Below are 26,734 nucleotides of genomic sequence, written 5' to 3'. Positions count from 1 at the left end.
TTATTTATTATTTTTTATTTTTGGTCTTTTTGTCTTTTTAGGGCCATACTCGAAGCATATGGAGGTTCCCAGGCTAGGGGTCCAATCGAAGCTGTAGCCACCGGTCTATACCACAGCTCAGGGCAACGCCGGATCCTTAACCCACTGAGTGAGGCCAGGGATCAAACCCATGCCCTCATGGATGCTAGTTGGTTTTGCTAACAGCTGAGCCACAGCAGGAACTCCTATATATGTTCTTTTAAAAAGTCTTTTCCATTATAGTTTATTATAAGATATTGACTATAGCTCCCTGTGCTATACAGTAAATGCTTGTTGTTCATCTATATAATACATGGTAGTGTGCACTTGTTAATCCCATACTCCCAGTTTATCCCACCCCTGCCTTTGAAACCATAAGTGTGTTCCTTTGTTCTTTCTTAATTTGTCTTATCATACTTATGTAAGAAGCATGGTTCTGCCCACATCAGCACCTGAATGTTGTCATTTGAACTTGAACCTGTCACTTCAGGCTGGAATTATGCCCAATGAACACAACATGCCATTGAAAGGGTGTGAGAAACCAGGGAAAGAACCCTATTTATGAGTTGGGAGGATCGTGGGCTAGCATTTACTGGTCATGTGACTTCAGACAACTCACCTAATTTCTTTTTTTGTTTGCTTGTTTGGAGTTTTTTTTTTTTTTTTTTTTTTTTTTTTTGTCTTTTGTCTTTTCTAGGGCTGCTCCCAAGGCATATGGAGGTTCCCAGGCTAGGGGTCTAGTCGGAGCTGTAGTGCCGGCCTACACCAGAGCCACAGCAACGCAGGATCCGATCCACGTCTGCAGCCTACACCACAGCTCATGGCAACACCAGATCCTTAACCCACTGAGCAAGGGCAGGGATCGAACCCACAACCTCATGGTTCCTAGTCGGATTCGTTAACCACTGCGCCACGACGGGAACTCTAGGAGTTGTTTTTTTGTTTGTTTTGTTTTTGCTTTTTAGGGCCACACCAGCAGCATATGGAAGTTCCCAGGCTAGGGCCTGAATCAGAGCTTCAGCTACCAGCCTACACCACAGCCACAGCCATGTGAGATCCAAGCTGCGTCTGTGACCTACACCACAGCTCATAGCCACACCGGGTCCTTAACCCACTGAGAGAGGCCAGGGATCAAACCCAAATCCTCATGGATACTAGTCAGATTTGTTTCCACTGTGCCATAACAGGAACTCCCACACCTAATGTAACAGAGGCTCATTTTCCCCCTTAGTAATATGGGGAAAAAAATCCTTGCCCTGCCTACCTCAATAGTTATCATGATGATCAAATTAAATGATAAATGTGAAAGTTCTTTGCAAAATTTTATATAAATTGAAATATGAAGTTCTTAAAAGACTATCAGGATGGTTGGAATTGAAAAAAAAATAAAGTGGCAGGAGAGACGGATAAAGTGAATGGACTTAAAAGTCTGCTAGGATGTGGTAGCAAGTCTCCAAAATATGGTTGCAATAAGCCGCTCCTCCTGGAATTGGAAGGGAAATGTAGTTCCCTCCCTAGAAATCTGGGCTGGCCCCTGTGACTCATTTTTACCAATAGAATGTCACAGAGGTGATGCTATATGACTCCCAGTGCTATGTTATGAAAAGCTATGCAGCTGTAGACTGCACCTGTGGAACCCTCTCAGTAAGGTAAGCCAGCTTCCATGTAAGAAATTCAAATACCTTAAGGAGTTCTCGTCGTGGCGCAGTGGTTAACGAATCCGACTAGGAACCATGAGGTTGCGGGTTCGATCCCTGATCTTGCTCAGTGGGTTAACGATCCAGCGTTGCCGTGAGCTGTGGTGCAGGTCACAGACGTGGCTCGGATCCCGCATTGCTATGGCTCTGTCTTAGGCTGGCAGCTACAGCTCCGATTTGACCCCTAGCCTGGGAACTCCAGGAGCGGCCCCAAGAAATGGTAAAAAGACCAAAAAAAAAAAAAAAAAAGAAAGAAATTCAAATACCTTAAGATGCCATGCTGTGAGGAAGCCCAAGCTAGCCAGGTAGAGAGGTGTAGAGGAGGCAAAGGATCTCTTTTCCATTTAGTCATCCTAGGTTCATTGGCTGGGACCCTGTAAATTAGATTAGCAAAAGACAGGATATTGAGAAAAACAAAAGGAAATGTATTAACACGTGCATCATGCATACATATGGGAGCACTCAGAAGTGAGTAACTCCAAAGACTGAGTATACCTTGGGGCTAGAAAACATCTTAACCAAGGAGCAATACATTTTTAGAAATGTAACAAAACCAGAGTTCCTGTCGTAGCTCAGTGGTTGAGTCCCACTAGGAACCATGAGGTTTTGGGTTCGATCCCTGGCCTTGCTCAGTGGGTTAAGGATGCAGCATTGCCCTGAGCTGTGGTGTAGCTCACAGACGCAGCTCGGATCTGGCATTGCTGTGGCTGTGGTGAAGGCTGGCAGCTACATCTCCGATTTGACCCCTAGACTGGGAACCTCCATATGCCACGGGTGCGGCCCTAGAAAATACAAAAAAAAAAAAAAAAAAAAAAAAGAAAAAAGGGACAAAACCAAAGCAAAGGATTTTGAGTTTCTATGGTAGCAAAAATATGGGGGAACTAATAGAAAATAGAGGCTAGTGAGTAAGGTTGGCTACATGGATTCCTTTAGTGCCCTCTCTGAGCTGAGAAGAGTCTAGAATGGTCTTTGTTGATTGATTTTTGTTTTTCTTAGTAGAGGAGGGAGGCGATGGCTTCACAAATTTATGTCCTGCTTTTGGGCAAATAGGGGGAAGCAGAGAGCTTTTTTTTATGTTTGCTCAAAATAATTCTTAAACCAAAGGGGCATATTTTGGGCTGGCATAAGCTGCTACCTTTCAGAGGCCATGTGGAGAGGGAGAGTGGGGTGGGGAGGGGAGAGGAAGAGGAGATTGTGCAGGCAGCCCATTTATTCCAGCCATTCCAGCCAAACCATCAGATATGGGAATAAAAAACCCATCTTGGAATCTACTCCAGACTAATTGCTACCTGACTGCAACCACACAAGAGACCTTAAACAGGAACCTCAAAACTGAGTTCCCTCAACCATAGAACTATGACAAATAATAAATTGTTTTAAGTCATTGGGGTGATCTGTTACAGAGCAGTTGATAAATGGAATATAGAATGTTTTTGTTTTTTCCATTTTCATGGAAGGCTTGCCCAGTTAATTAGCATAGAATTTCATGAGACATTTAGCACCAAGTCACTGATGCGTATAGGGACCTATTTAAGTTGATTTGGTGCCTCTTGCTAAAGGCACTTTGTTCTAGAAAGTGCATTTCTTGGGGAAGAAAATGACTAATGAATCAATGCCAGAATAGAAGGAGGAGGAAAATCATTTTCTTTTAGGCTACGTTTTTGTTGCTTTCATAAATGATTACTCTGCGCAATTGCACAAGTTATGGTTTTTCAAAGGATAGATCTATTTTTTCTTGGAGTGTACTGACATTCCATTTTTTAAAAATTTGTGGCCAATTAGAACTACTCTATTAATTATCTTTAATGTGGTAATCATTTCATGGTGTATATGTCAAATCATGATGCACACCTTAAACTTATACGGTGCTGGACTTCAATTATATCTCAATGAAACTGGAAGAACCTCCCCCCCCCCAAGATCGCATTTCTTATAGGCAGGGAAAAAAAAAAAAGGAAAAGCATCCCTAAGTGTAACGTCCTTAGCATTGTCACAAAGGTTTTTCAGGGCTAGTGGATCTTAGCAAGATCTGCTCAACGTAAGCTGTGTTTTCAGCATCACAAAAAATTCCCCACTGATCTTGAATTTTTTTTTTTTTTTTGACATTAGGCAAAATGCTGATGTCAATATTCAACCTACAGTATGGAATTCTAAGCTACAGGTTAGGTTGCCTTGTGACTTACTAGACAGCATTTTTCACCGCGTTTATGCTCACACCCTTCCAGATCTGAGAATTCCTCACATCCTTTCTGGACCACCGTTCAATCCCTTCATAAGAGGCAGGAAAAAGCCGCATCTTTTTATTTCCAAAGCCTTTTTTGAAACATACGCATCTCATGTTTTGACTCTATGCCCAGAACAGAGACTGAAAGGAAATACTAATTTATCCGACAGCATGGCCCATGGTAACCCTTTAAGTCTCCGCGGTGGCAATCGATGATTTTTACAATACGATGAATGCTGTGATCCTCTCCCCTAAACGCCGCACCACAGGGTCAGCTCTGCGCCTCATCTTTCCCGCCCGAAAAGCAGTATTCGCAGAGTTGATGGCTCCCTCCAAGCGCTCAGCTCTCGGGTCAGGGTCCCGCCTGCAGCACCGCACCCAGGCTGACCTCATTTGACTCCACCTCCGGGACTAGAATCGCCGAGGGTGCAGTCGCTTGCAGGCTGCGGGCTCAGCGCGGCCGCGGGCGAGCCCGGAACACAGTTACCGGCCCCTGTTGCCTCCGGAACACTAGGGGAAGGAGCGCGTCAGACTGGGAAGCGGAAGTAGGAGTGGAGGGCGTGTTTGGCGGGGGACGCACCTTCGCTGCAGCGTTCCCGGTTTTAATGGTTTCTCTGCGATGCTTCCGAGGGTCTCTGCTGTCATCCCTCTTCGCCCCCTTTCCCGCCTCCCTCTGTGCTCCGGAGGCCCAGAGGCATCGGCGGCTGCCATCCTGCTGCTCGATTCTCTGCGTGGAACGGTCAGGTATCGCATTTCAGCGCTGTTGGCCCCGCAGGTCTTCAAGCAACCCCTGTCCCCGCTCCTGTACATTGTTACTTTTCTCAGGCTTCCTGGGGCCCATGTTCTGACCCTTAGGATCTTAGAAGCCTTTGCTTTATATCTGAGAAAAGGGAAATCCCAGAAAGATAAAACGACTTGCCCAAGGTCATAGCGTGCGTAGGAAACAGCTCCTGTGGCTAGGCCTGGTCCTCTGCCCTGTGCTCCTTCTACTACATACCGCGCCTCATCCCTCTTCCCACTTCCCATTTTATCCAGGTTCCAGAAAGCGAAAGGGTTTTTTTTTGTTGTTGTTATTTATTTAGTCTCCCAAGACTGTGATGATGTTACCTTGATTTTTGAAAGCGCTTACCCCCCGGTAACACAGTCCTGCCATCACAGAGCGTATAGTTCCACAAAGTAGGCAGTTCAAGTATAGTGGAGTGCTGGCTGAGATAGTGGAGGTGGCACAGAATTAATTGAACAAGTAATTGCTGGATGAGCAAATAAAGACGCCTCATCATCGTAGGAGAGGTTCAGAGTATAATTTCTAGAGAAGAAATATGATAAAATCTGAAGGAGGACCAAGGGTTGGAGTTAGCCAGGCAACAAAAAGATTTGCAGCATACTTGATGTTGGTACGTATTCTCTGAGAACACTCACGTTTGTGAAAACAATTCTACTGCATATATATTCCATATAGAAAGATTGGGGGCCAGTTTGGCTAAGTACAGCCCTGAAGCAGGTTAGGAGCAGTGGGGATGGGAAGAAGTAACTGGATGGAGGAGAAGAATTGCACAAGTGAAACTGCTAGGATATCACATGATGACATAAGGGTAGGAGAGACAGCAAAGATTTCAGCTGGCTGCCTTAGAGGATTAGGGTGCCATTAATGTTAACAAAAGAAAGCTTTTAAAATATGTCAATTTTTAGAATACAGAAATACCTGCTTATGGCAAGAGGCCCCTGAATATTCTTTTCTGTTCCATTTTAGCTTAGCTTACAAATGGTGATTAGTTAAATGGCAGGTAGCTCAATGAGGAAATTAATTAGAATCACACCCAGGAATTTTTTTTAAAGAAAGTAACCTTTTTTTAAAAAAAATAGGAGTTTCTTTATTGTCATATTGTTTTTTATGACTTTTTATAGAGCTGTTATATTGTGTTAAGAGTAAGGATGTGGGAGTTTCCATTGTGGCTCAGTGGGTTACTAACCTGACTAGTATCCATGCGGATGCCGGTTCAATCCCTGGCCTTGTTCAGTGGGTTAAGGATTCGGGGTTGCCATGAGCTGTGGAGTAGGTTGAAGACAAGGCTCAGACCTGGCGTTGCTGTGGCTGTGGCATAGGCCTGCAGCTGCAGCTCCTATTCGACCCCTAGCCTGGGAATTTCCATATGCCACAAGTGCAGCCTTAAAAAAAAAAAAAAAAAAAAAAAAAAGAGTAAGGACTTGCTGGTTTGTCAGTTTGAGGTTTGAGAATAAGAAATTGAAATGTATTAACTATATCAGTGTTTTGCAAGGTTTTTTAATGTCATGGAACACATAGACAATGAGATTTGTACCAAACCTGAGGGAACACGGAGGGAAGCAACAGACAGGAGCACCAGCAGCCTGGGCCTCACTCAGACACCCTGAGGACCAGGTGGTCAGTATCTCAGCAGGCCTGTAACTCATTTGTGGCTCACTAGTGTGCCTTCAGCTTTAGTGAGCTCTCAGCTACATGACCTTGGGTAAGTTACTTCTCTGGTTTCCAGTTTCCTTATTTGTAAGATGGGGATAATATCTACCGTATGGGTTGATATGGGTATGAGAAAATGTACATAAAATGTTGCTCAACACTAGGCACATGGCATACATTCAATAAATGTTAAATTGCTGTCCTTATGGTTGTGAACAACAACAATAAGCAAAAGCAAAGGGTTTGAATTGAAAAAATTTAAAAAACATAGAAGCAGCATTTTGAGCCCTGACTTTATGATTTTGCCCTGTATTTCATTTTTTTTCTTTAATCTTTTCAGGACAGAAAATAATATCCAAAGATATTTTGGCACTAACAACTTGGTCTATAGCAAGAAAGATGAGCAGTCTGGTCCAACCTGTGAGATTTCCAAGGAGACAGAGAGCAAAGGCAGTGTAAAGGAGAATTCGAAAAAAGACTTGCTAAATATTATTAAGGGCATGAAAGTTGAATTAAGCACAGTAAATGTACAAACTACAAAGCCATCCAACAAAAGACAACTTAAAAATTTGGAGACTGCAATTGGCAGAATTAAAAAAGCGCCAGAAGATACTCCGCAAAAGAGGTAACTTGAGTTAAAATTTAAATGTTCTTCTTTGAAAGTAACTTTTGAAACTCCACTAAGCTTTTTCTTTCAGAAAAAATTTTTTTGGTTTTTTTTAGGGCCATACGGACAGCATATGGAGGTCCCAGGCTAGAGGGTCGAATCGGAACTATAGCTGCCACAACAACACAGGATCCAATCCAAATCTGCAACCTACGCCACAGCTCATGGCAATGCCAGATCCCTAACCTACTGAATGAAGCCAGGGATCGAACCTGTGTCCTCATAGATGCTAGTCAGATTCATTTCTGCTGAGCTACAGATTACTACTAGCTACTCCTAGAAGTTTTTTTTTTTTTTTTTTTTTTTGGTCTTTAGGGCCACACTGGTGGCATATGGAAGTTCCTAGACTAGGGATCGAATCGAGCTGCAGTTGCTGGCCTACGCCACAGCCCCAGCAATGCCAGATCCAAGCTGCATCTGTGACCTACATCACAGCTTATGGCAACTCGGATCCTTTAACCCACTGAGCAAGTCCAGGAATAGAACCCGAATCCTCATGGATGCTAGTCAGATTCTTAACCCACTGAGCCACAGTGGGAACTCCTAGAGGATTTTTTTCTAATTATTTTGCAAATACAGAATTAATGAAGACTAAATATTAGTTTATAAACACAGACACTAATGATCACTTAAGAGGAGTTCCCTTGTGGCCTAGCAGGTCAGTGTTGTCACTGCAGTGCCTTGGGTAGCTGTTGTGGCTTGGGTTTGAACCCTGGCCACATGTTTCAGGCATAGCCAAAAAAAAAAAAAAAAAAAAAAAAAAGCCTGATTTATCAGAAATTGAATTGAATGATACTTTTTGAATGACAAAAAGTTTTCTCCCGGAGTTCCCGTCGTGGCGCAGTGGTTAACGAATCCAACTAGGAACCATGAGGTTGCGGGTTCAGTCCTTGCCCTTGCTTAGTGGGTTAACAATCTGGCGTTGCCGTGAGCTGTGGTGTAGGTCGCAGACGCGGCTTGGATCCCTCGTTGCTGTGGCTCTGGCGTAGGCTGGCGGCTACAGCTCCGATTAGACCTCTAGCCTGGGAACCTCCATATGCCGAGGGAGTGGCCCAAAAAATGGCAAAAAGACAAAAAAAAAAAAAAAGTTTTCTCCCAAGAAATCATTTTACTTTCCACTAAAGTACTACCTTTTTCTCATTTGTACTCCATGTTCTCTTTCAGGAGTGAGTCTCTGAGCTCTGAGTTGGTGGCGGCTGTGTCTGCTGTTGCAGACTCTCTCCCTTTTGACAGACGGATGACCAAGTCAGAGCTGCTCAGGCAGCTGCAGAAGCATGAGGAAGACTCAAGGCTCAGAAGGATGGAGAGAAGCCTAAAATTAGGTTAGTGAATCGATAGTTATCTCAGAATAGGCTGTTTTCCTATAAGTGCTGAATAATATGCATAAATACTCATTTATATGTAAAATATGCCTCCTAAATATTAACAATTTGATTTCTATTAAAACTCACCTGTTGGAGTTCCTGTCGTGGCGCAGTGGTTAACAAATCCGACTAGGAACCATGAGGTTGTGGGTTTGATCCCTGGCCTTGCTCAGCGGGTTAAGGATCTGGCATTGCCGTGAGCTGTGGTGTAGGTCACAGACGTGGCTGGAATCTAGCATTGCTATGGCTCTGGTGTAGGCCGGTGGCTACAGCTCCGACTAGACCCCTAGCCTGGGAACCTCCATATGCTGCGGGAGCGGCCCAAGAAATGGCAAAGAGACAAAAAAAAAAAACTCATGTGTTAAGTAGGATAGCAGTTTTAAAAGACCAGTCGAATGGTTAAACTTCTTTCGAAGTTACATAATTTCTTATCTCTGAAAAAGAAGTGATAAACCAGTAATGTTATTAAAAATAAATAAATAACAGAATAAGACAGTGTCTCTGAGATTTTTTTTCCAGTTAAATAATGTGCTGGTTTTATGCACAATATGATTACTCATTTTATATGTACTTGAACAAATGAAAGGCAGTACCAATAAAAACAAATGCAAGACAACAGATAAATATGGCTAAATTTCAAATTTAATACGAATCTTAATCTAGGTGATAGGTATACAGATATTGATTGTATATCAGCTTCTCCGGACGCTTGACAGTTTTTCACAAGTGGCACTTTTTTTTTTTTGTCTTTTTGCCATTTCTTGGGCCGCTCCCGCAGCATATGGAGGTTCCCAGGCTAGGGGTCTAGTCGGAGCTGTAGCCACCGGCCTACACCAGAGCCACAGCAACTCGGGATCCGAGCCACATCTGCAACCTACACCACAGCTCACGGCAATGCCAGATCCTTTAACCCACTGAGCAAGGCCAGGGATCAAACCCACAACCTCATGGTTCCTAGTCGGATTCGTTAACCACTGAGCTACAACGGGAACTCTCTTTTTTTTTTTTTTTTTTTCTTTTTTACGGCCATACCTGTGGCACATGGAGATTCCTAGGGTAGGGATCAAATCAGAGCTGCAGCTACAGGCTTATACCACAGCCACATCAACACTGGATCCGAGCCACATCTGTAACCTATGCCACGGCTTGTGGCAACACCAAATCCTTAACTCACTGAGTGAAGCCAGGAATCAAACCTACATCCTGACAGAGAATATGCTGGGTTCTTAACTTGCTGAGCTACAACAGGAACTCTGAAAGTGAAACTTTTAAGTATGTTTTTTGTTTTGGGTTTTTTTTTTTTTTGAGTTTATATAATTATTGACTAATTTATTTTTTAATTTGATTAATTTTATTATATTTATAGTTTACATGACTCCTTTAATTATGTTTTAAATAAACATTTCTAAAGAGCATCTTTAAAAGGCACCATCAATCTGAGTGGCCCGTGATGTTAATATGCAACATGTAATCTTTTATTAAAACATGCCTTTTTATGCAGTATAGTGCATAGAAGTGAAATAAGAATTAAGTGATGTGAATCCTTAAGAAAATTTATGGAGTTCCCGTCGTGGCACAGTGGTTAACGAATCTGACTAGGGACCATGAGGTTGCGGGTTCGGTCCCTGCCCTTGCTCAGTGGCTTAACGATCCGGCGTTGCCGTGAGCTGTGGTGTAGGTTGCAGACACGGCTCGGATCCCGCGTTGCTCTGGCGTAGGCCAGTGGCTACAGCTCCGATTAGACCCCTAGCCTGGGAACCTCCATATGCCGCAGAAGCGGCCCAAAGAAATAGCAAAAAAAAAAAAAAAAGAAAATGTATTACTTTTCTGTAGCTAAAATTTCTAATACACTTGACCTTTTTCTTATTTCAGTTTCAGTAACATCATATCAGATATGAAAGTTGCCAGATCTGCCACAGCTAGAGTTAGTACAAGACCAGTGCATCAGATTCAGTTTGATGAAGGAACCGATGATTTTGCTGACCAAGAGAAGACTCTCAATCTTAAAAAAAGGTATTCAGGCTCTGCAGGCTGTTTGATTTTGTTGGTTTAGCTGTAGATTTACCTTGTTGCTGTGCATATTGTTGCTGATGGGTATCTGAGCATTGTGGATGCATTTATATCTGTCTTCTTACTCTCCATATACCATTTCCCAGAGAGGGAAAGATACTTGGCTTAGCAGTCCTACATTTTTCTACGCCATAAATCGAAATGGGTCCTGCCTCACATTTACCCATGGTGAACAAAAGTCTCCTGATGTAGAATAAGTGGGGCTGACCAAATTCTGAAAAATGAGTGTTTTGCGAGAAGCATTATTTTTCTTGTGTGCCTAAGAGTGTATATTTAGGTACCCTTTAATTTATAAAAAAATTTTTTTCTTTTTACAGCCACAACTGTGGCATATGGAGGTGCCTAGGCTAGGGGTCACACTGGAGCTGCAGTTGCAAGCCTACACCACAGCCACAGCAACACAGGACCCGAGCTACATCTGTGACCTGCATCACAGCTCATGGAAATGCTGGATCCTTAACCCACTGAGTGGGGCCAGGGATCGAACCCACATCCTCACGGATACTATGTCAGGTCCTTAACCTGCCGAGCCACAGTGGGAACTCCTGTGTACCCTCTATGTATGTTATCTCTATATAATCATCTTAATACTTTAGAGAAATAATCCACCATCCAAAAAAAAAGCGGGTCCATTGTAATACCTTAAACTGGTAGATTATTTCTGGCGATCTGAATTTGGTGATTTGCAATTCTTAAAGATGCTAAGCTGAGCCTTACATAGTTATTTTGTAATAGAAAGCTGTCTATATTTACATAAAGTTTCTATTCTTTCCTTCAAGCTTATAAGGTGATGGTTGGGGAGGGGGAACCAAATATTTAGCATGGTCTGACCAACTGTAATTGAACTTGATAACAGAATATGCTTACAATGGCAGTTTAGTTAAAATGTTTGGTGTCGGACAGTGGAATTATTATTAATTTCTACATTGAATATTTCATATAAAATTTTCTTCTCAAATAATTTTTGTTAATGTTGTATAAAAATATTCATTAAAATAATTTTTTTCTTTTTTAGTTTTAGGAAAAATATATTCAAGGGAAGGAGACTTAATATTTTTGAGCCTCAGGCAGTTACTGAAGAGGCACCTGAAACAGGTTTGTTAAGAAAATAAGTGTTTCTCAGGTATAGAAACATTCCATCTTTCAAAATTGTCCCTCATGTTTTGATCACATAATAATCAGGTATTTTGGGAGTTCCCATTGTGGCACAGCAGTAACGAATCCGACTAGTATTCATGAGGATGCAGGTTCGATTCCTGGCTTGACTTGGTGGGTCGCGGATCCAGCAGTGCCATGAGCTGTGGTGTAGGTTGCAGATCTCGAGTTGCTATGGCTGTGGTATAGAGTGGCACTATAGCTCCAATTTGACCCCGAGTCTGGGAACTTCCATATGCAAAAAAGGTGTGGCCCTAAAAAGAAAAAAATAAAATAAAATAATAAGGTATCTTAATGTTCTGTGCTGTCATTGACCTGGATATTGCTTATTAAGGTAGTTATTGACATTGCTAGTCTTGGTCAGACATCCCCCTTGAAATGTTGCAGTCCGCACGACATGGAGGGGTGGGATGGGGTCGATGGGTGTGTAATTACTACCAGCTGCATGATTCCAGGTCTATAGATTGGCTACTAACTTGGGTTAGAACATTAATGATCACCTGCTATTTGCAACACACCTCCATGCTGCTAATTAAAGATAAATTGTGGTGTCTGCCTTAAGGCAGCTTACTATCTAGAAGATGAGATAGCATTTTTAGAAGTAAATTATCAAAGTTATTTAAAGATTATTTAGGGGAAGGAGAGCATTCAGGGAATATATTTAGCAGACTTACAGTGTTTTTTCTTAACACACAGCCTTTTTATTCTTTTGGCAAGCAGTCAAACTTCAGATTTACTTTAAGCCTAATTAAAAGAAAAAGAAGAGTGTCTTCTTGCATGACTTTAATTTTGATTTACTGATACCTTAAAATAAGTGAAGAAACTCCATACAAATGGCCTTAGCTTATAAGTGCCTTCATTTCTAAAGAGTGTAAGTTAGCTTTTTGGACCTTGGTAGAAATAATTTTATATTTGATATTTAAGTTCCTAGGCCATCTTCCAGCAGCTCATTTAATCTGTAAGTTATTTATAAAAAACATCTGATTTTCCCACTATTCAATAAGATCCCTGATATTAGGGGCTGGATCTCATTAATTTTTGTATACCCAGCACCTAGTCAAGTGGCTTATAGATAATAGAAATAAGTTATCTTAAATCCTTTTTTAAACAAATTGAGTTATAAAATATATATCCATGGAGGAAAGGAGTTAATTCAGTCACTATTCACTTAAACTGAAGGTTAAAGCTAAAAGAACAATCCCTCTTCTTGTATTGTGACAATTGCTTTCTGTCCAATATGATGAAAAGGAAGTACAAAATGCACAGGCTTTTAGAATCCATCACCTCTCCCCTGCTGAAGTGGCAACTCTTAAGCTTGCCTCAAAGAGGAAATTTGTTGTTAGGGCAGCTGCTGTTGTCCACCTAATAACAGCCAGAAGAGGCACTTGAATTCTTAAAGGAGCCAGCTTGCTTTTTTTAAATCAGAAATCTTATTTCTAAAACTGAAATTAGCTGTCAAGGAGGTACTGAAATATAAGTATTTTATAAAACAATATAAAATGATTATACTCTAATAAAATAATGCACAGATTTATGAATATTTACTCTGATGAAGGTACTGTTTTAAGGAGCCATACTTGTAAAAGTCTAAAGAGTGTCTTTTGTTTCCAGTAAAATACAAGAATTGCAACAAGGTGCAAATAAGTTTAGAAGGGTTTCCACTGCTATTTCCCTCCCAGGTAAAATAATGCCTGACATGTGGTTGGCATTCAGTAATTATTTTGTGATTGAGCAAATGAGTTCTTCTTTCCCATGATTCCTACATTTTGCTCCCCACTGAGTTCTTAACCACTGCTGCAACAGGAATTGTCTTAGACCCTACTGCTTATCCTGGAGTAAACTAGAGCTGAGAGGCAGTTTAGCTTAATGGAAAGAGTTTGGTGTTGGGTACATCTTGATTATTCAAATTCAGATTCTGCCATCCCTTTCCCCACCTATAAGATGGGGCTAATACATACATCTCAAGGGTTAAATAAAATAATAAAGTGTCAGGTACAGTGCCTGGAGTGCAGTAAATAACTCAGTAAACAATTGCATCTTGTAATAATAATGATGATGATGATGATGATCACAGAAAAGACAGAAAAGAGCCAAAAAAAGAGAGAGTTGATCAGTGTCTACTGAATAAATTTAAAAAATATAACCATGATATTTAAGTTATTTTACTGTTACGATTCCTCTGAAAATGTGGCTCTCTAGTCTAACTGCTGGAATCTTTCCCTCTCAGATTTTCAAGATCAACAGCTTCATATCCAGCAGTCAGTGTGTGGTCAGCCATAGTCAGACGAGAACTCTCATGTACAGACAGCTCTTTTTATGGACATGTTTTCTTTTGGATAAATATCTAGGAGTCAAATGGCTGTATGATAAGTGTAGTCTTCTTAAACTGCCAAACTCTGATAAAGTGATAAAGTTAGCCCATTTTACATTCCCACCAGCAACAATTGGTGGGAATATGACTCATTCTTTAAAGATATCTTAGGGGGTTCCTAGTGGCTCAGCGGGTTAAGGATCCAGTGTTGTCACTGCTGTAGCTCATATCACTGTTAGGGCGAGGGTTTGATCCCTGGCCCCGGAACTTACAAATGCTGCAGGTGTGGCCAAAAAAATAAATAATGAAATACAAATAAAGATGTCTTAAATTTTCAAGGCGAGTAAATGATTCAAACAGGTGATATGATGGTAGTAATAAGCTAACATTATATTACCTTACTCATGGAGTTGATTGTAAGGATTAAATGAATTGATGCATAAAAAACAGAGTAATGCATACCAGTATGCATTAATAGTATTATCATTGTCATTATTATTGTAATTATGTTAATTTAACTTCTTTGGTCCTTATTACTAGTATATTAGTCACTTATCTTGACAGACTGAAAAGAGGCTGCACTTTAAAGATCAAAATCACATATTGTATAAAAAATACTCACATTCATAAAAACTTTCTTAAATAAAAGACTTATTTTTCCTTTCCAGTAGAGGGGGCAGTGAGACTAGGGATTGATTACGTAGCATTGTGGTAAAACAAAAGTTAAGGCTTGCAATTATTATGGTTATAGTATTTCTGCATTGTTTTTTAGTTCTAGCTGTCAGAGAGTGACCTTTCATTATATACTAATTATGAGATTCAAGATCTGAAAATATAAAACCAGTTCAGAACCAATGATAACATTTTCAAAAAGAAAGACATTTACATGAATTTTGCGTATTTTGAATGTTGTTATTCTGCAGAGGCAGTGCCTTCTCTTTGGGATATAGAATTTGCTAAGCAGTTAGCAGCAGTCACTGAACGGCCCTTTCAGAATGGTTTTGAAGAGATGATTCAGTGGACAAAAGAGGGGAAGTTGTGGGAGTTCCCAATTAACAACGAGGCAGGTAAGTCTTAACATCAGAAGTTTATAAAATTCAGTGATTGCGATTGAATCTGGCAGATGTCAGTGGTAGATTCTGAATGTGGATCTCAATTTCAAACTTCGTGTAAATATATTGTGATGTACTAAAAGAAATATTGCCGTGTTTTTTAAAAGAATGCTAGAATTTCACTTAATTCTAGTTGTTTGATAAGGAACCTAAGTAAATTTATGACAAGTGCATCACGAATGTCTATGACGTAGAAGTGTCGAGAACTGCACATGAAGAGCATTTTCTACTTGCTAAGCAGGAGATTACCTGGCAAATCTTCTTTTTTTTTTTTTTTTTTGGTCTTTTTGCCTTTTCTTGAGCTGCTCCTGAAGCATATGGAGGTTCCCAGGCTAGGGGTCTAGTCGGAGCTGTAGTGGCAGCCTACGCCAGATCCACAGCAACACGGGATCCAAGCCACGTCTGCGACCTACACCATAGCTCATGGCAACGCCGGATCGTTAACCCACTGAGCAAGGGCAGGGACCGAACCCGCAACCTCATGGTTCCTAGTCGGATTCGTTAACCACTGCGCCACGATGGGAACTCCCTGGCAAATCTTCTGATACATTAAATACTGGGTATGAGATCACACTTCAGTTCTGGAGAACATTACAACTCTTCAAGTCTTCATGCTGGTATCTTTTATTCATAAAACCACTGCATTAATAATGTGCAAGTTTCTTGTACACAAAGCCACTCGAAGCAAAAATGTGAGGAGGCTTTGAAATTCTTTGGAACTCTTTGGCTGCATACGTGAATGCTTATTCTGCTTTCCTGGAGATTTTTCTGGAGGTGTTATCTCTTTCTCAGTAAAAAGGAAAACAGTATTACTATGCTATTTATTTTTTGTGATACCATGATGTCATCAGCAAAACATTTCATTGAATTTTTATAGAATGTATTTTCAATTAGAAGAGATTCATTTACTTTTATGGTAAGATTTACTAGAAGTTGCAAACACCTCAGGAAGTCATAGGAAAATGTAGTCCATATTTTAACCTTTGTAGTATTATGCTGCACTGTAATAGTTAACTTTTGATAATCTTTCATTTGTTGGATAGGCTTATATTTTCATAAAGTAATAATTTTATATAGGAAAACTTTTGGGAGTTACAAATCCTTTAGGAAATTCTTAATATTTTGTGTATTTGTATGATATATTCAGTAAAAGTAGCAATCTGTTTCATCTATTACATAGTGTGTATTTTTAAGAGTATTATGGCCTGTACATTCTGCAAGGTATTAGGATAAGATAAAAAAAAAAAAAAAAAAGCCAAGAACTTTCATTTGTATAAAGCTGAGTGCAGATCCCAGCTCTGTCACTTATTAGCCATTTGCCTTTGAGGAGATTATTTAACCTCCTGAGACTTAGTTTCCTTATCTGTAAAATTAAAGATACCTCATTGGAAGAATGTAGGAATTAAATCAGATAAAGCTATTGAGTTGCTCAGCATATAATATATAGGAGTAGATGTTAGTTTGCCCTCCTGTATGATCATAGAATTTTAAAAGTAGTTTAAAAAAAAACAAACAAAATACAGTGTACGATATTAAGGGAAGACTTGGTTCTATATTTGATGAAACTTGGGTGCTCCAGGTCTTCATGGTTAAAAACGTGGTTTGAAAACACAGCATTGAGGGGAATGTTACGACTTTATTTAGGAGAGGCAGTGAAGTATGGTGGTTAGGAATTCAAGTACCTGAGTGAGTCTTTTTTTTTTCCTTTTTGACCCTACCTGTGGCATGTGGAAGTTCCCACGCCAGGGATCGAACCTCTGCCACAGCAGTGACCCAAGCTGCAGCAATGACAATGCCAGATCCTTATCTCACTGAGCCACAAGGGAACCACCCTCAGTGAGTCTTAATCTCTCCAAGCCAGAACTTCCCCATCTATAAAATGATGGGGATAATACTAGGACTTATTTTATGGGATTCTCCTGAGAAACCACTGAGATTATACAAGGAAAGCATTGTCACTGACATTATACTTGTGGGTACAATATCATGAGGGGATTTGTTATCATGATTATTTCCTATACTATAACATTTTAAAATATTAAAATATTCATGAGGATTTTATGTATTTTCTAGGAACCACTAAATAGGATGATAGGGAAGCATGCATTGGTGGTACATTGTCATCAGAAGTAAAACATTTGAGTTCACCAAATTCTTGAGTATCCAAGAGTTCCCATTGTGGCTCAACAGGTTAAGAACTAAGCTAGTATCCAAGAGGATGCACGTTCAATCCCTGGCCTTGCTCAGGTTAAGGATCCAGCGTTGCTGCAAGCTGTGGCATAGGTTGCACATAAGACTTGGATCCAGCATTACTGTGGCTGTAGCGTAGGCCAGCAGCTGCCGCTCTGGGAATTGACATATGCCACAGGTGCAGCCCTAAAAAGAAAAAAATCTTTGTTTTTTTGTTTTTTTTGTTTTTAAGGCCGCACCCGTGGCATATGAAGGTTCCTAGGCTAGGGGTTGAATCAAAGCTACAGCTGCCAGCCTGTGCCACAACCACAGCCACAGCAACTCGGGATCTGAGCCATGTCTGCAACCTACGCCACAGCTCACCACAACACCAGATCCTTAACCCACTGAGCAAGGCCAGAGATCAAACCCACAACCTCATAGTTGCTAACTGGATTTGTTTGTGCTGCACCACAATGGGAACTCAAAAAAAAAAAAATCTTGAGTATCCAAACTCCAAAGGAGTTTGACCTGGTTTTGAGAAAGTAACTTCTTAAAAAGGGAAAAAAAAACATGTTTTCTGCTCAAGTTGGGGAGATAAATGTGACAAATATCCATATACACTGTATATATTATTGATGCTTCAGGGTCAGAAAGGGAGGGATCTCATTTCCAGCTCCTGAAGGCAATTGTTTTCTGAATGAAAAACAGGAAAGGAACTGTGGAAACTTTCTCACTTTGGTCACTCCCCTCAATACAGATTTAGGATCTTCTGAGTACTTTGAGGACCGGCATTAGAACCAAGACCTCAACTGTTCAGTAACATTCCTTTATATTTCTTAAATTTTAAGATTAATAAAATGTCATGCTCTCTCCTAATAATTAGCTTTATGAAGATTTACTTTGATGCTTTTGGGAAAGGATGTTTTGTTTTATATTTCATAGCTTGCCAGGTCGGTTTGCAAACATAATACCGAAAATGACAAAATGGCATGTCCTGTGTTTACAATTTACTTCCCAGTGTTGTGTTTTTCTGTAACATTGCAGTTTGTTGTTTTGCCACTTAAAATGTAAAAATTGCCTTTTCAATTTGCAGTAGCTTTTTGTAGTATTTGTTATATATTGGATTAATAATAAGATCATTTTTGTTGTAGCTTTGGCCTTAACTAATTTAATCACATTTTTACCACTACCCAGTTCACAGAGTCTTGCTCTGGAATATCCTAGCCTTATAGATGCCACCAAATTACAGGTGTTTTTGAAATGTCCCCCAAGAGTGAATCTCAGTTCAGACCTTCAGTGAGCAACACAGCTCAGTCGTGGATGTCATCAAAACTCTCATCTTTATTCTTTAGTCGGTTTAAACTTGTTCACTTCTCGCGTGCCCTCATTTGCTAGAGTATCTGGAATGTGCTGTAATATGAGCTAGCAAGAACAGTTAGAAAAGTTCAGAATTACCATAAAACTCTAAAGAGAGCTCTGTTGTTGTAACGTGGGAGGGGGTATTGTGTGGAGAAAATTAGGGCAAATATAAAGATGATTAGGTATGTGTTTTCTGAAACAAACTGTTGGTTGTTTTGAGATGGTGGCCTATGAACAAGAGCCTCAGAGTACTGACGGGAAAAGAAATAATAGTTTTGACGAAATAGAAGTGGAAACAAATCAAAGTGAAAGTGACTGAATTTGCTTCAGTGCTGTAATATACTCTTATTAAAAATAACTGGCCATTGTTATTAACTGGATTTTACCCTTTGTTTGCTGTACCATATTTTTAGCTGTATTCAGTAATATTGAGTTGCATTCAGTAATATTTAAAGCAGAATTAGACACAGATTTAACCTGTGTTACTTTACTTAATTGTGCACCCTGTGGGATTTCCTTCCTGTATTTAATTTTCTACTCTCTTATTTTCTCCTTACTATATTGTGCTTCTTTTGTTTACTAAAACATATTTTAAGTTACAGAAATAAATATATGCAAGTTTATTTGCAAAATGTTAAACAGTATGGAAGAATAGAGAGTATTTGCTTTGCCCCTGAGTTCTCTTCCCTTTTTCTTAAAACAACCATTACCACTAGTTTGATATGTGTCCTTACAGTCCACTTTTTTTACAAGTCTTTTTTTACTTTAAAAAGTTTTATTGAAGTATAGTTGATTTATAGTATGGTGAACAGTCTACTTTAAATGTATACATTTTCACATGTATACATGTTTCACATGTATCTGTTGCTTTGGTCTAAATGGGACCATACTACAGAGAGTGACCTGCAGCACTTGTATTTATTTCTGCTTAGCAATATGTCTTAAACCTTTCCTTGTCAATAGTGAGTCCTTTTATATATATTCTTCTGTGTGTGTCTGAGTACTTTCATTCCTAGAAGGGCCAAACAATAGACATATTTTCAATTGCAATAAATGCTGACACATTCTCTTCTAAAAAGGTAACCAGTTGACCCTTCACCCAACTATATGAATATCCTATTTCTTCACACCTTATCTGATGCTGATATTTATTAATCTTTCAAATATTCAGGGAAAAGATGGTATCATTGATGTTTTTATTTGCATTTCCTTGATTGCTACTCAGACTATGCATCTTTTTGTGTCTTTAGAAGCTATTTCTTTTTCTTTTCTTTCTTTTTTTTTTTGTCTTTTTAGGGCCGCACTTGCAGGATGTGGAAGTTCCTGGGCTAGGGGCTGAATCGGAGCTGCAGCTGCTGGCCTACGCCACAGCCACAGCAATGCCAGATCTCAGCCACATCTGCAACCTGCACCGCAGCTTGTGGCAACACTGGATCCTTAACCTGCTGAGCAAGGCCAGGGATCGAACCCACATCCTCACAGAGACAATGGGGGGGTCCTTAACCCACAATGGGAACACCACCTTGTTTTAACTGTTGTTATTCTTTGTATTAATTTTTGTTTCTTCTGCTACCCACATTCTTTTAGTTTTCTCAGTTTCTTGTTGTTGTAAAGTCTGTATTAGGTTAAACTAGCTGCTGTTTCATTGAGACCCCGTAAATGCAGTGTTTCAACAGGATAGAAATTTATTTGATATAACAGCTCAAATTCAAGATCAGTATGCGGCCATGCTCCACGTAGTTACCCAAGGATCCAGATTTCTTTCATTTTATCTTCCCTTAATAACACCTTATCTCAGAGGGTGTTTTCCTCCTGTGTGTGAATACAGACAATCAAATCACAGCAACATTGTGCTCAGGCTTACAAGGGGGAAAGAGCATAGTGTAAGCAGTTCACTATCTCCAACGCTCTGACCCGAAAATGTCATGTCACCTCTGTTCACATTCCACTGATGAAAATTTTAATCATGTGGCCATGCCTCGACCAAGGAGGGCTGGAAAATATCATGTTGCTAAACAGCCACATACATGTTTTTAATTCTTCTGTGATAAAAAAGGAAAATAGATTTTGATAGGCAGTTTCTGCCAAGGTGGTTGTCACTTATATTAGAGGCTTCTCTAAAATGTCTGCTGTTCTTTGGATATTTGTCCTACTTTTTTCTTCTTTTCCTTTTTGCTTTTCAGGGCTGTACCCATGGCATATGGAGGTTCCCAGGCTAGGGGTCGAATGGGAGCTGTAGCTGCCAGCCGACACCACAGCCACAGCAATGTGGGATCTGAGCTGTACCTACACCACAGCTCAGGGTAACATCAGATCCTTAACTCACTGAGCGAGGTCAGGGATCAAACCCGCATCCTCACGTTTGTTAACCGCTGAGCCATGACAGGAAATCCTCTGTTTGCTTCTTAATTTGATTTTAGCATCTTCAACTCAGCTGAATCAATTACTACTCATCTGTTCACTTTTCCTTCTTCTAAAGTTTTACTGCTATTTCCTGTCTGTTATCCTTCTTTTTATGTTCTCTTTGTCTTTGGGCTTTTATACTCTCTTTTCCTTTTACTGCTATTTAGTAAGTATTGCAAGAGAGCAGAGATGTAAAAAGCATGAGTTCCATCTGCTACATCTTAACTAGAAGTTCTTGTCACTTTTAATTGTTTAGAATGTCTTTAACCAATAGAGATTTTAATTTGTACATAGTCAGATCTGTTAGCCTTTTCCTATTTAATCTAGAACTTATTTTTATATATAGAATCCCCTCTGTTTCTTTCTCTTTTTTTCCTTTGTTTTATGCTTGCCAGTACACTTGGCTTTCATTCAGTCATTGACTCATTCAGGAAGGACCTGCTTGTTATGCCTTCCTGGAGCATTCTAAGTTAAAAAGATGGTTGATCTCTTGTCTAGAGTAAGGATGATAAAACATAAGATTACCCAGACAAGTCTCAGATCCTGTGTTGCTGTGGTTGTGGCCTAGGCCTGCAGCTGTGACTCTAGTCGACCCCTCCGAGCCTGGGACCTTCCACATGCCCCAGGTGCAGCCCTAAAAAGCTGGATCCTTAACCCACTACACCATAGCAGAAACTCCTGTGAATGTTCTTAATAGTGTGTCGGAAGGAGCAGCCACTTACAACTCAAAGCCAGAGTTCTGGAGTTCCTGTTGTGGCACAGCGGAAATGTATCTGACTAGGAACCATGAGGTGTCAGGTTCGATCCCTGGCCTCACTCAGTGGTTTAAGGATCCAGTGTTGCTGTAAGCTGTGGTATAGGTTGCAAATGTGGCTCAGATCCTGAATTGCTGTGGCTGTGGTGTATGTAGGCCAGCAGCTACAGCTCTAATTCGACCCCTGACCTGGGAACTTCCATATGCCATGGGTGTGGCCCTAAAAAGACCAAGAAAAAAAAAAGTTGAAAAGCCAACTCAGAAGAGTTGGATTCTGAATATGAAGAAGTCTTAGGAAGACCTTAACCAATTGTGTCAGTTTTTGCTATATAATAGGCCTACCAAAACTTAACAAAACAACAGCTAAATTGTAACTGCTCGTGAACTTATGGGTTTTATGGTTTGTTTTGGCAGGTCGGCTGGGGTGGGTGGTTCCAGAGTGGCTTCTCTCACATGCCTAGTTGTTGGTGCTGACTGTTGTCAGGGGAGGAGATAATGGACCTATATGTCATTCATCCTCTCACTGACTAGCCTGGGCTTGTTCACCTGGCTTCGAAGAGCAAGGATTGATATACAAGTGCCTTTTAAGCGTTTATTTGCATTGTGTTTGGTAAAGTCCCATTGACCAAAGAAGATCACCTGGCTAACCTCAAATTTAAGAGTTGGAGAAACAGGCTGTTTCTACCAACTCAAGAGAAGAATGGCAAAGGCATACGGCAAAGGGTCATGTATTCAAGCATAGGAGTAGTATGTGGCCATTTGGCAATCTAACACCTGGATTTAGTTCTTATGTGTTTTAGCTTTTATAAAAGTGATGAACAGATCTTTAAATGTCCAAATAAAGTTTTTAGGATCTCTTTCAATAAGTATAAAGTAATGATAAGTGATTAGAAAGCATTTTTAAACTTGTGGATTAACATGCATTTTTAAGAAATAATAATTTAAAAAAAAAGGAGTTCCTCTTATGGCACAGCGGAAATGAATCCGACTAGGAACCATGAGGTTGCAGGTTCCATCCCTGGCCTTGCCCAGTGGGTCAAGGATCTGGCGGTGCCGTGAGCTGTGGTGTAGGTCGCAGATGCGGCTTGGATCTGGTGTTGCTGTGGCTCTGATGTAGGCTGGCAGCAACAGCTATGATTAGCAACAGCCTGGGAACCTCTACATGCCGGGGTGCGGCCCTAAAAAAGACAAAAAGACCAAAAAAAAGAAAGAGAAAGAGAAAGAAAGAGGAAAGAGAGAGAGAGAAGAGAGAAAGAGAAAGAGAGAGAGAGAAAGAAAGAAAGAAAGAAAAAATAACCTGTATACCCTTTACCCATTTCCTCCCAGTAGTCGCATTCTGTGTAACTATGGGACGGTATCACAGCCAGGCAGGTGGCATCCATGGTCTTTTCAACCAGGTTCAGATCTCACCAGTGTTCCATGTACTCCTTTGTACATGGAACTTTGTGTGGTTGTGCTTGTGGGTTTAGTTCTGTGTGTGACCACCTCCACAGTCAAGACAGAGAGCAGCTTCCTCCCTTCAAGGATCTCTCTTACACCCTTTTATATCCACATCCACTTGTCTCCCACCGCCTCCCCTCCTTAGTCCCTGATCCCTGACAATCACAAATCCATGTCCCATTTCTGTAATTTTGCCATTTCAAGAAAGATACACAAATAGAATCATATCGTATGTAGCCTTTGGGATTGGCTTTTTTCCCCCCTCCACTCAGCATGATTAATTCTCTGGGGATGTATCCAAGTTGTTATATGTATCAATAGGGGTTTTTTTGGTTATTATTTTTATTGCCAAGTAAGATTCCATGGTTTGAATGTACCTTATGGTTTGTTTAACCAGTCACCTGATAAAAGAGACCTGGTTGTTACCAGGTTTTGGCTCTTAGAATAAAGGCACTATAAATATTCATGTACAGGTTTCTGTGTGAATACAAATTTCCATTTCCCTGGAATAAATACCAAGGAGTGCAGTTGCTGGGATGTATGGTAGTTACATGCTTAGTTTTTATTTATTTATTTATTTTTTATTTATTTTGTCTTTTCTAGGGCCACTCCTGCGGCATATGGAGGTTCCTGGGCTAGGGGTCTAATCAGAGGTGTAGCCACCAGCCTACGCCAGAGCCAAGCCGCGTCTGCAACCTACACCACAGCTCATGGCAACGCCGGATCCTTAATCCATTGAGCAAGGCCAGCGATTGAACCCGCAACCTCATGGTTCTTAGTCGGATTCGTTAACCACTAAGCCACGACAGGAACTCCATGCTTAGTTTTTAAAGAAACTCACAAGTTGTTTTCTGGAGTGGCTGTGCCATTTTATATTCCTAGTAGCCTTATATGAATGGTCTACCTTTCAATTTTCTCTTTCTCACCAGGATTTGATGTTGTCATTATTTTTTCTGTCAGATGTATTCACATTCTGATGGTGTGTATGGATATCTCATTGTGGTTTTAATCTGCATTTCCCTAATGTCCAAACAAGGTTGAACATCTTTTTTTTTTTTGTCTTATTGTCTTATTGTCTTTTGTTGTTGTTGTTGTTGTTGTTGTTGTTGCTATTTCTTGGGCCGCTCCCGCGGCATATGGAGGTTCCCAGGCTAGGGGTTGAATCGGAGCTGTAGCCACCGGCCTACGCCAGAGCCACAGCAACTCGGGATCCGAGCCGCGTCTGCAACCTACACCACAGCTCACGGCAACGCCGGATCGTTAACCCACTGAGCAAGGGCAGGGACTGAACCCGCAACCTCATGGTTCCGAGTTGGATTCGTTAACCACTGCGCCACGACGGGAACTCCTTTTTTTTTTTTTTTTCTTTTTTGTGAACATCTTTTTCATGTGTGTGTTTGCCATTTACATCTCTTCTTGAAATGTGAAGTGTCTCTTATCTTTTGCTCATTTTCTAATTGAATTGTCTGTGTGTTTTCTGTTTTTGTTTCTGTTTTTTAACTGTTGAGTTTTGGGCTTTAAAATATATTCCAAATACTTGTCCTTTGTTGAATGCATGGTTTACAAATATTTTCTCTTCATATCCTTTTAACAGATTTTTTGTTTATTTTTGTTTTTGAGTACTTGCATGGGTCTGTTTTAGTCTGCTAGGGCTTCCATAACAAAATATCAGAGACTGGGTGACTTGAACCAGAGCATTTATTTTCTCACAGTTTGGAGACTGCAAGTCCAAGATCCAGGTATTGGCAGTGCTGGTTTCTGCAGAGGTCTTTCTCCAGGGCTTGCAAATGGCCACCTTCTCATTTTGTTCTCACATGGTCTTCTCTCTGTTTGTAGGCACTCTTGGTGTCTCCTCCCCCTTTTTTAAGGACATAATTTTTTTTTTTTTTTACTTTTTTTGGCTGCCGCTGTAGCATATGGAAGTTCCCTGTCCAGGGATCAAATTGTAGCTAGAGCTGTGACAACGCTGGATCTTTTAACCCACTGCACTGGGCCAGGGCTTGAGCCACTGCAGCCGGATTCTTAACCCACTGTGCCATAGCGGGAACCTGGAAGGAGGTGCTATTTTATTTTATTTTATTTTATTTATTTATTTATTTTTTTTTTGTCTTTTTGTCTTTTGTTTGTTGTTGTTGTTGCTATTTCTTGGGCCGCTCCCGCGGCATATGGAGGTTCCCAGGCTAGGGGTCGAATCAGAGCTGCAGCCACCGGCCTACACCAGAGCCACAGCAACGCGGGATCCGAGCCGCGTCTGCAACCTACACCACAGCTCACGGCAACGCCGGATCGTTAACCCACTGAGCAAGGGCAGGGACCGAACCCGCAACCTCATGGTTCCTAGTCGGATTCGTTAACCACTGCGCCACGACGGGAACTCCGGAGGTGCTATTTTAATACTGATTTTATATGCCTAAAGAAACTGTTGCTCTGTGAAGTTAATTAATTTTCCCAATTACATAATTGTTAAATTGGTGAACAAACCTCTGTTTGACTCCAAAGTTCATGCCTTTAGCTGTAGTACTACACTACCTATTAATGTTAATCTTATAGTGTAGATTTTGCATTTAAAATTATAATTAATTACTTTGTCTCATTTCCTAGGTTTTGATGATGACGGTTCAGAATTTCATGAACATATATTTCTGGATAAATACCTGCAGGATTTTCCAAAACAGGGACCAATTCGCCACTTCATGGAGCTGGTGACCTGTGGCCTTTCCAAAAACCCATATCTGAGTGTTAAACAGAAAGTTGAACACATAGAGTGGTTTAGAAATTATTTTAATGAAAAACGAGTCATTCTGAAAGAAAGTGGCATACAGCTCAATTGAAGACCATAGAAATTTTTACTACAGGCTATTGGAGATTCATGTTATAACTAAATAAAATAATTTTACTACAAGTTTTCCTATATTGTGTTCATTATTGCATCTGATTTGAACGTTATAAATGTTAAATTGTTTAAAAGTATATATACTGTAACTGAAAAATATTCCTGCATGGAAAAAATTACCAGCTTTTATGGATTCAACTAGTAATTCTCAACAAAAGGAATATCTTAGAATTAGCAATAACTTTAAGGTAATTTCCTGTAACCTTTTCTTTTTATTCAGTGAACATACTTCTTTGAAATATAATTATTAGCCATATATATCTGACACTACCAGAGGGCTAAAAAAATGAGATGATTTATAGACAAATTTACATGCATAGATATATTTACATAAAGTTTCTAAATTTGCACTTATACATATTTATGTTTTTCACACAAAATTAACTACCCTTAACTACTCTTGCCTAAATCTGGGTCACTATAGTGAAGTAACCCTGTAGGAATAAAGGGCTTATACTAATCCCTTCTAGTACTTTAGGCTTCATCATGCCAAAGTAGGAAGTAATTTTTTCTATTACAGTGCTTAGAAGTCTGATTCAAATTCATATAACTGAAAGGAAAGGATTGATAATTTTTTTTTTACCATTTGAAAATTTATTTTTTTATAATTTTTATTTTTTCCATTATAGCTGGTTTGCAGTGTTCTGTCAATTTTCTACTG

The 26,734-nt window shown here is 40.1% G+C and overlaps 1 protein-coding gene across 1 annotated transcript; it reads left to right on the top strand.

The window, feature by feature from the left end:
• Positions 4,463 to 26,085, top strand: MRPS31 (mitochondrial ribosomal protein S31). The gene is given in 8 exon segments (XM_001926103.5): positions 4,463 to 4,683; positions 6,714 to 6,998; positions 8,205 to 8,329; positions 8,332 to 8,362; positions 10,277 to 10,417; positions 11,490 to 11,569; positions 14,864 to 15,007; positions 25,782 to 26,085. Coding segments are annotated over 8 exon segments (1,161 nt in total). The 5' UTR covers positions 4,463 to 4,558; the 3' UTR covers positions 26,012 to 26,085.

This window comes from Sus scrofa, chromosome 11 (assembly GCF_000003025.6).
Source record: "Sus scrofa isolate TJ Tabasco breed Duroc chromosome 11, Sscrofa11.1, whole genome shotgun sequence".
Lineage (NCBI taxonomy): Eukaryota > Metazoa > Chordata > Mammalia > Artiodactyla > Suidae > Sus > Sus scrofa.
This window is presented reverse-complemented; position numbering and strand designations above follow the sequence as displayed.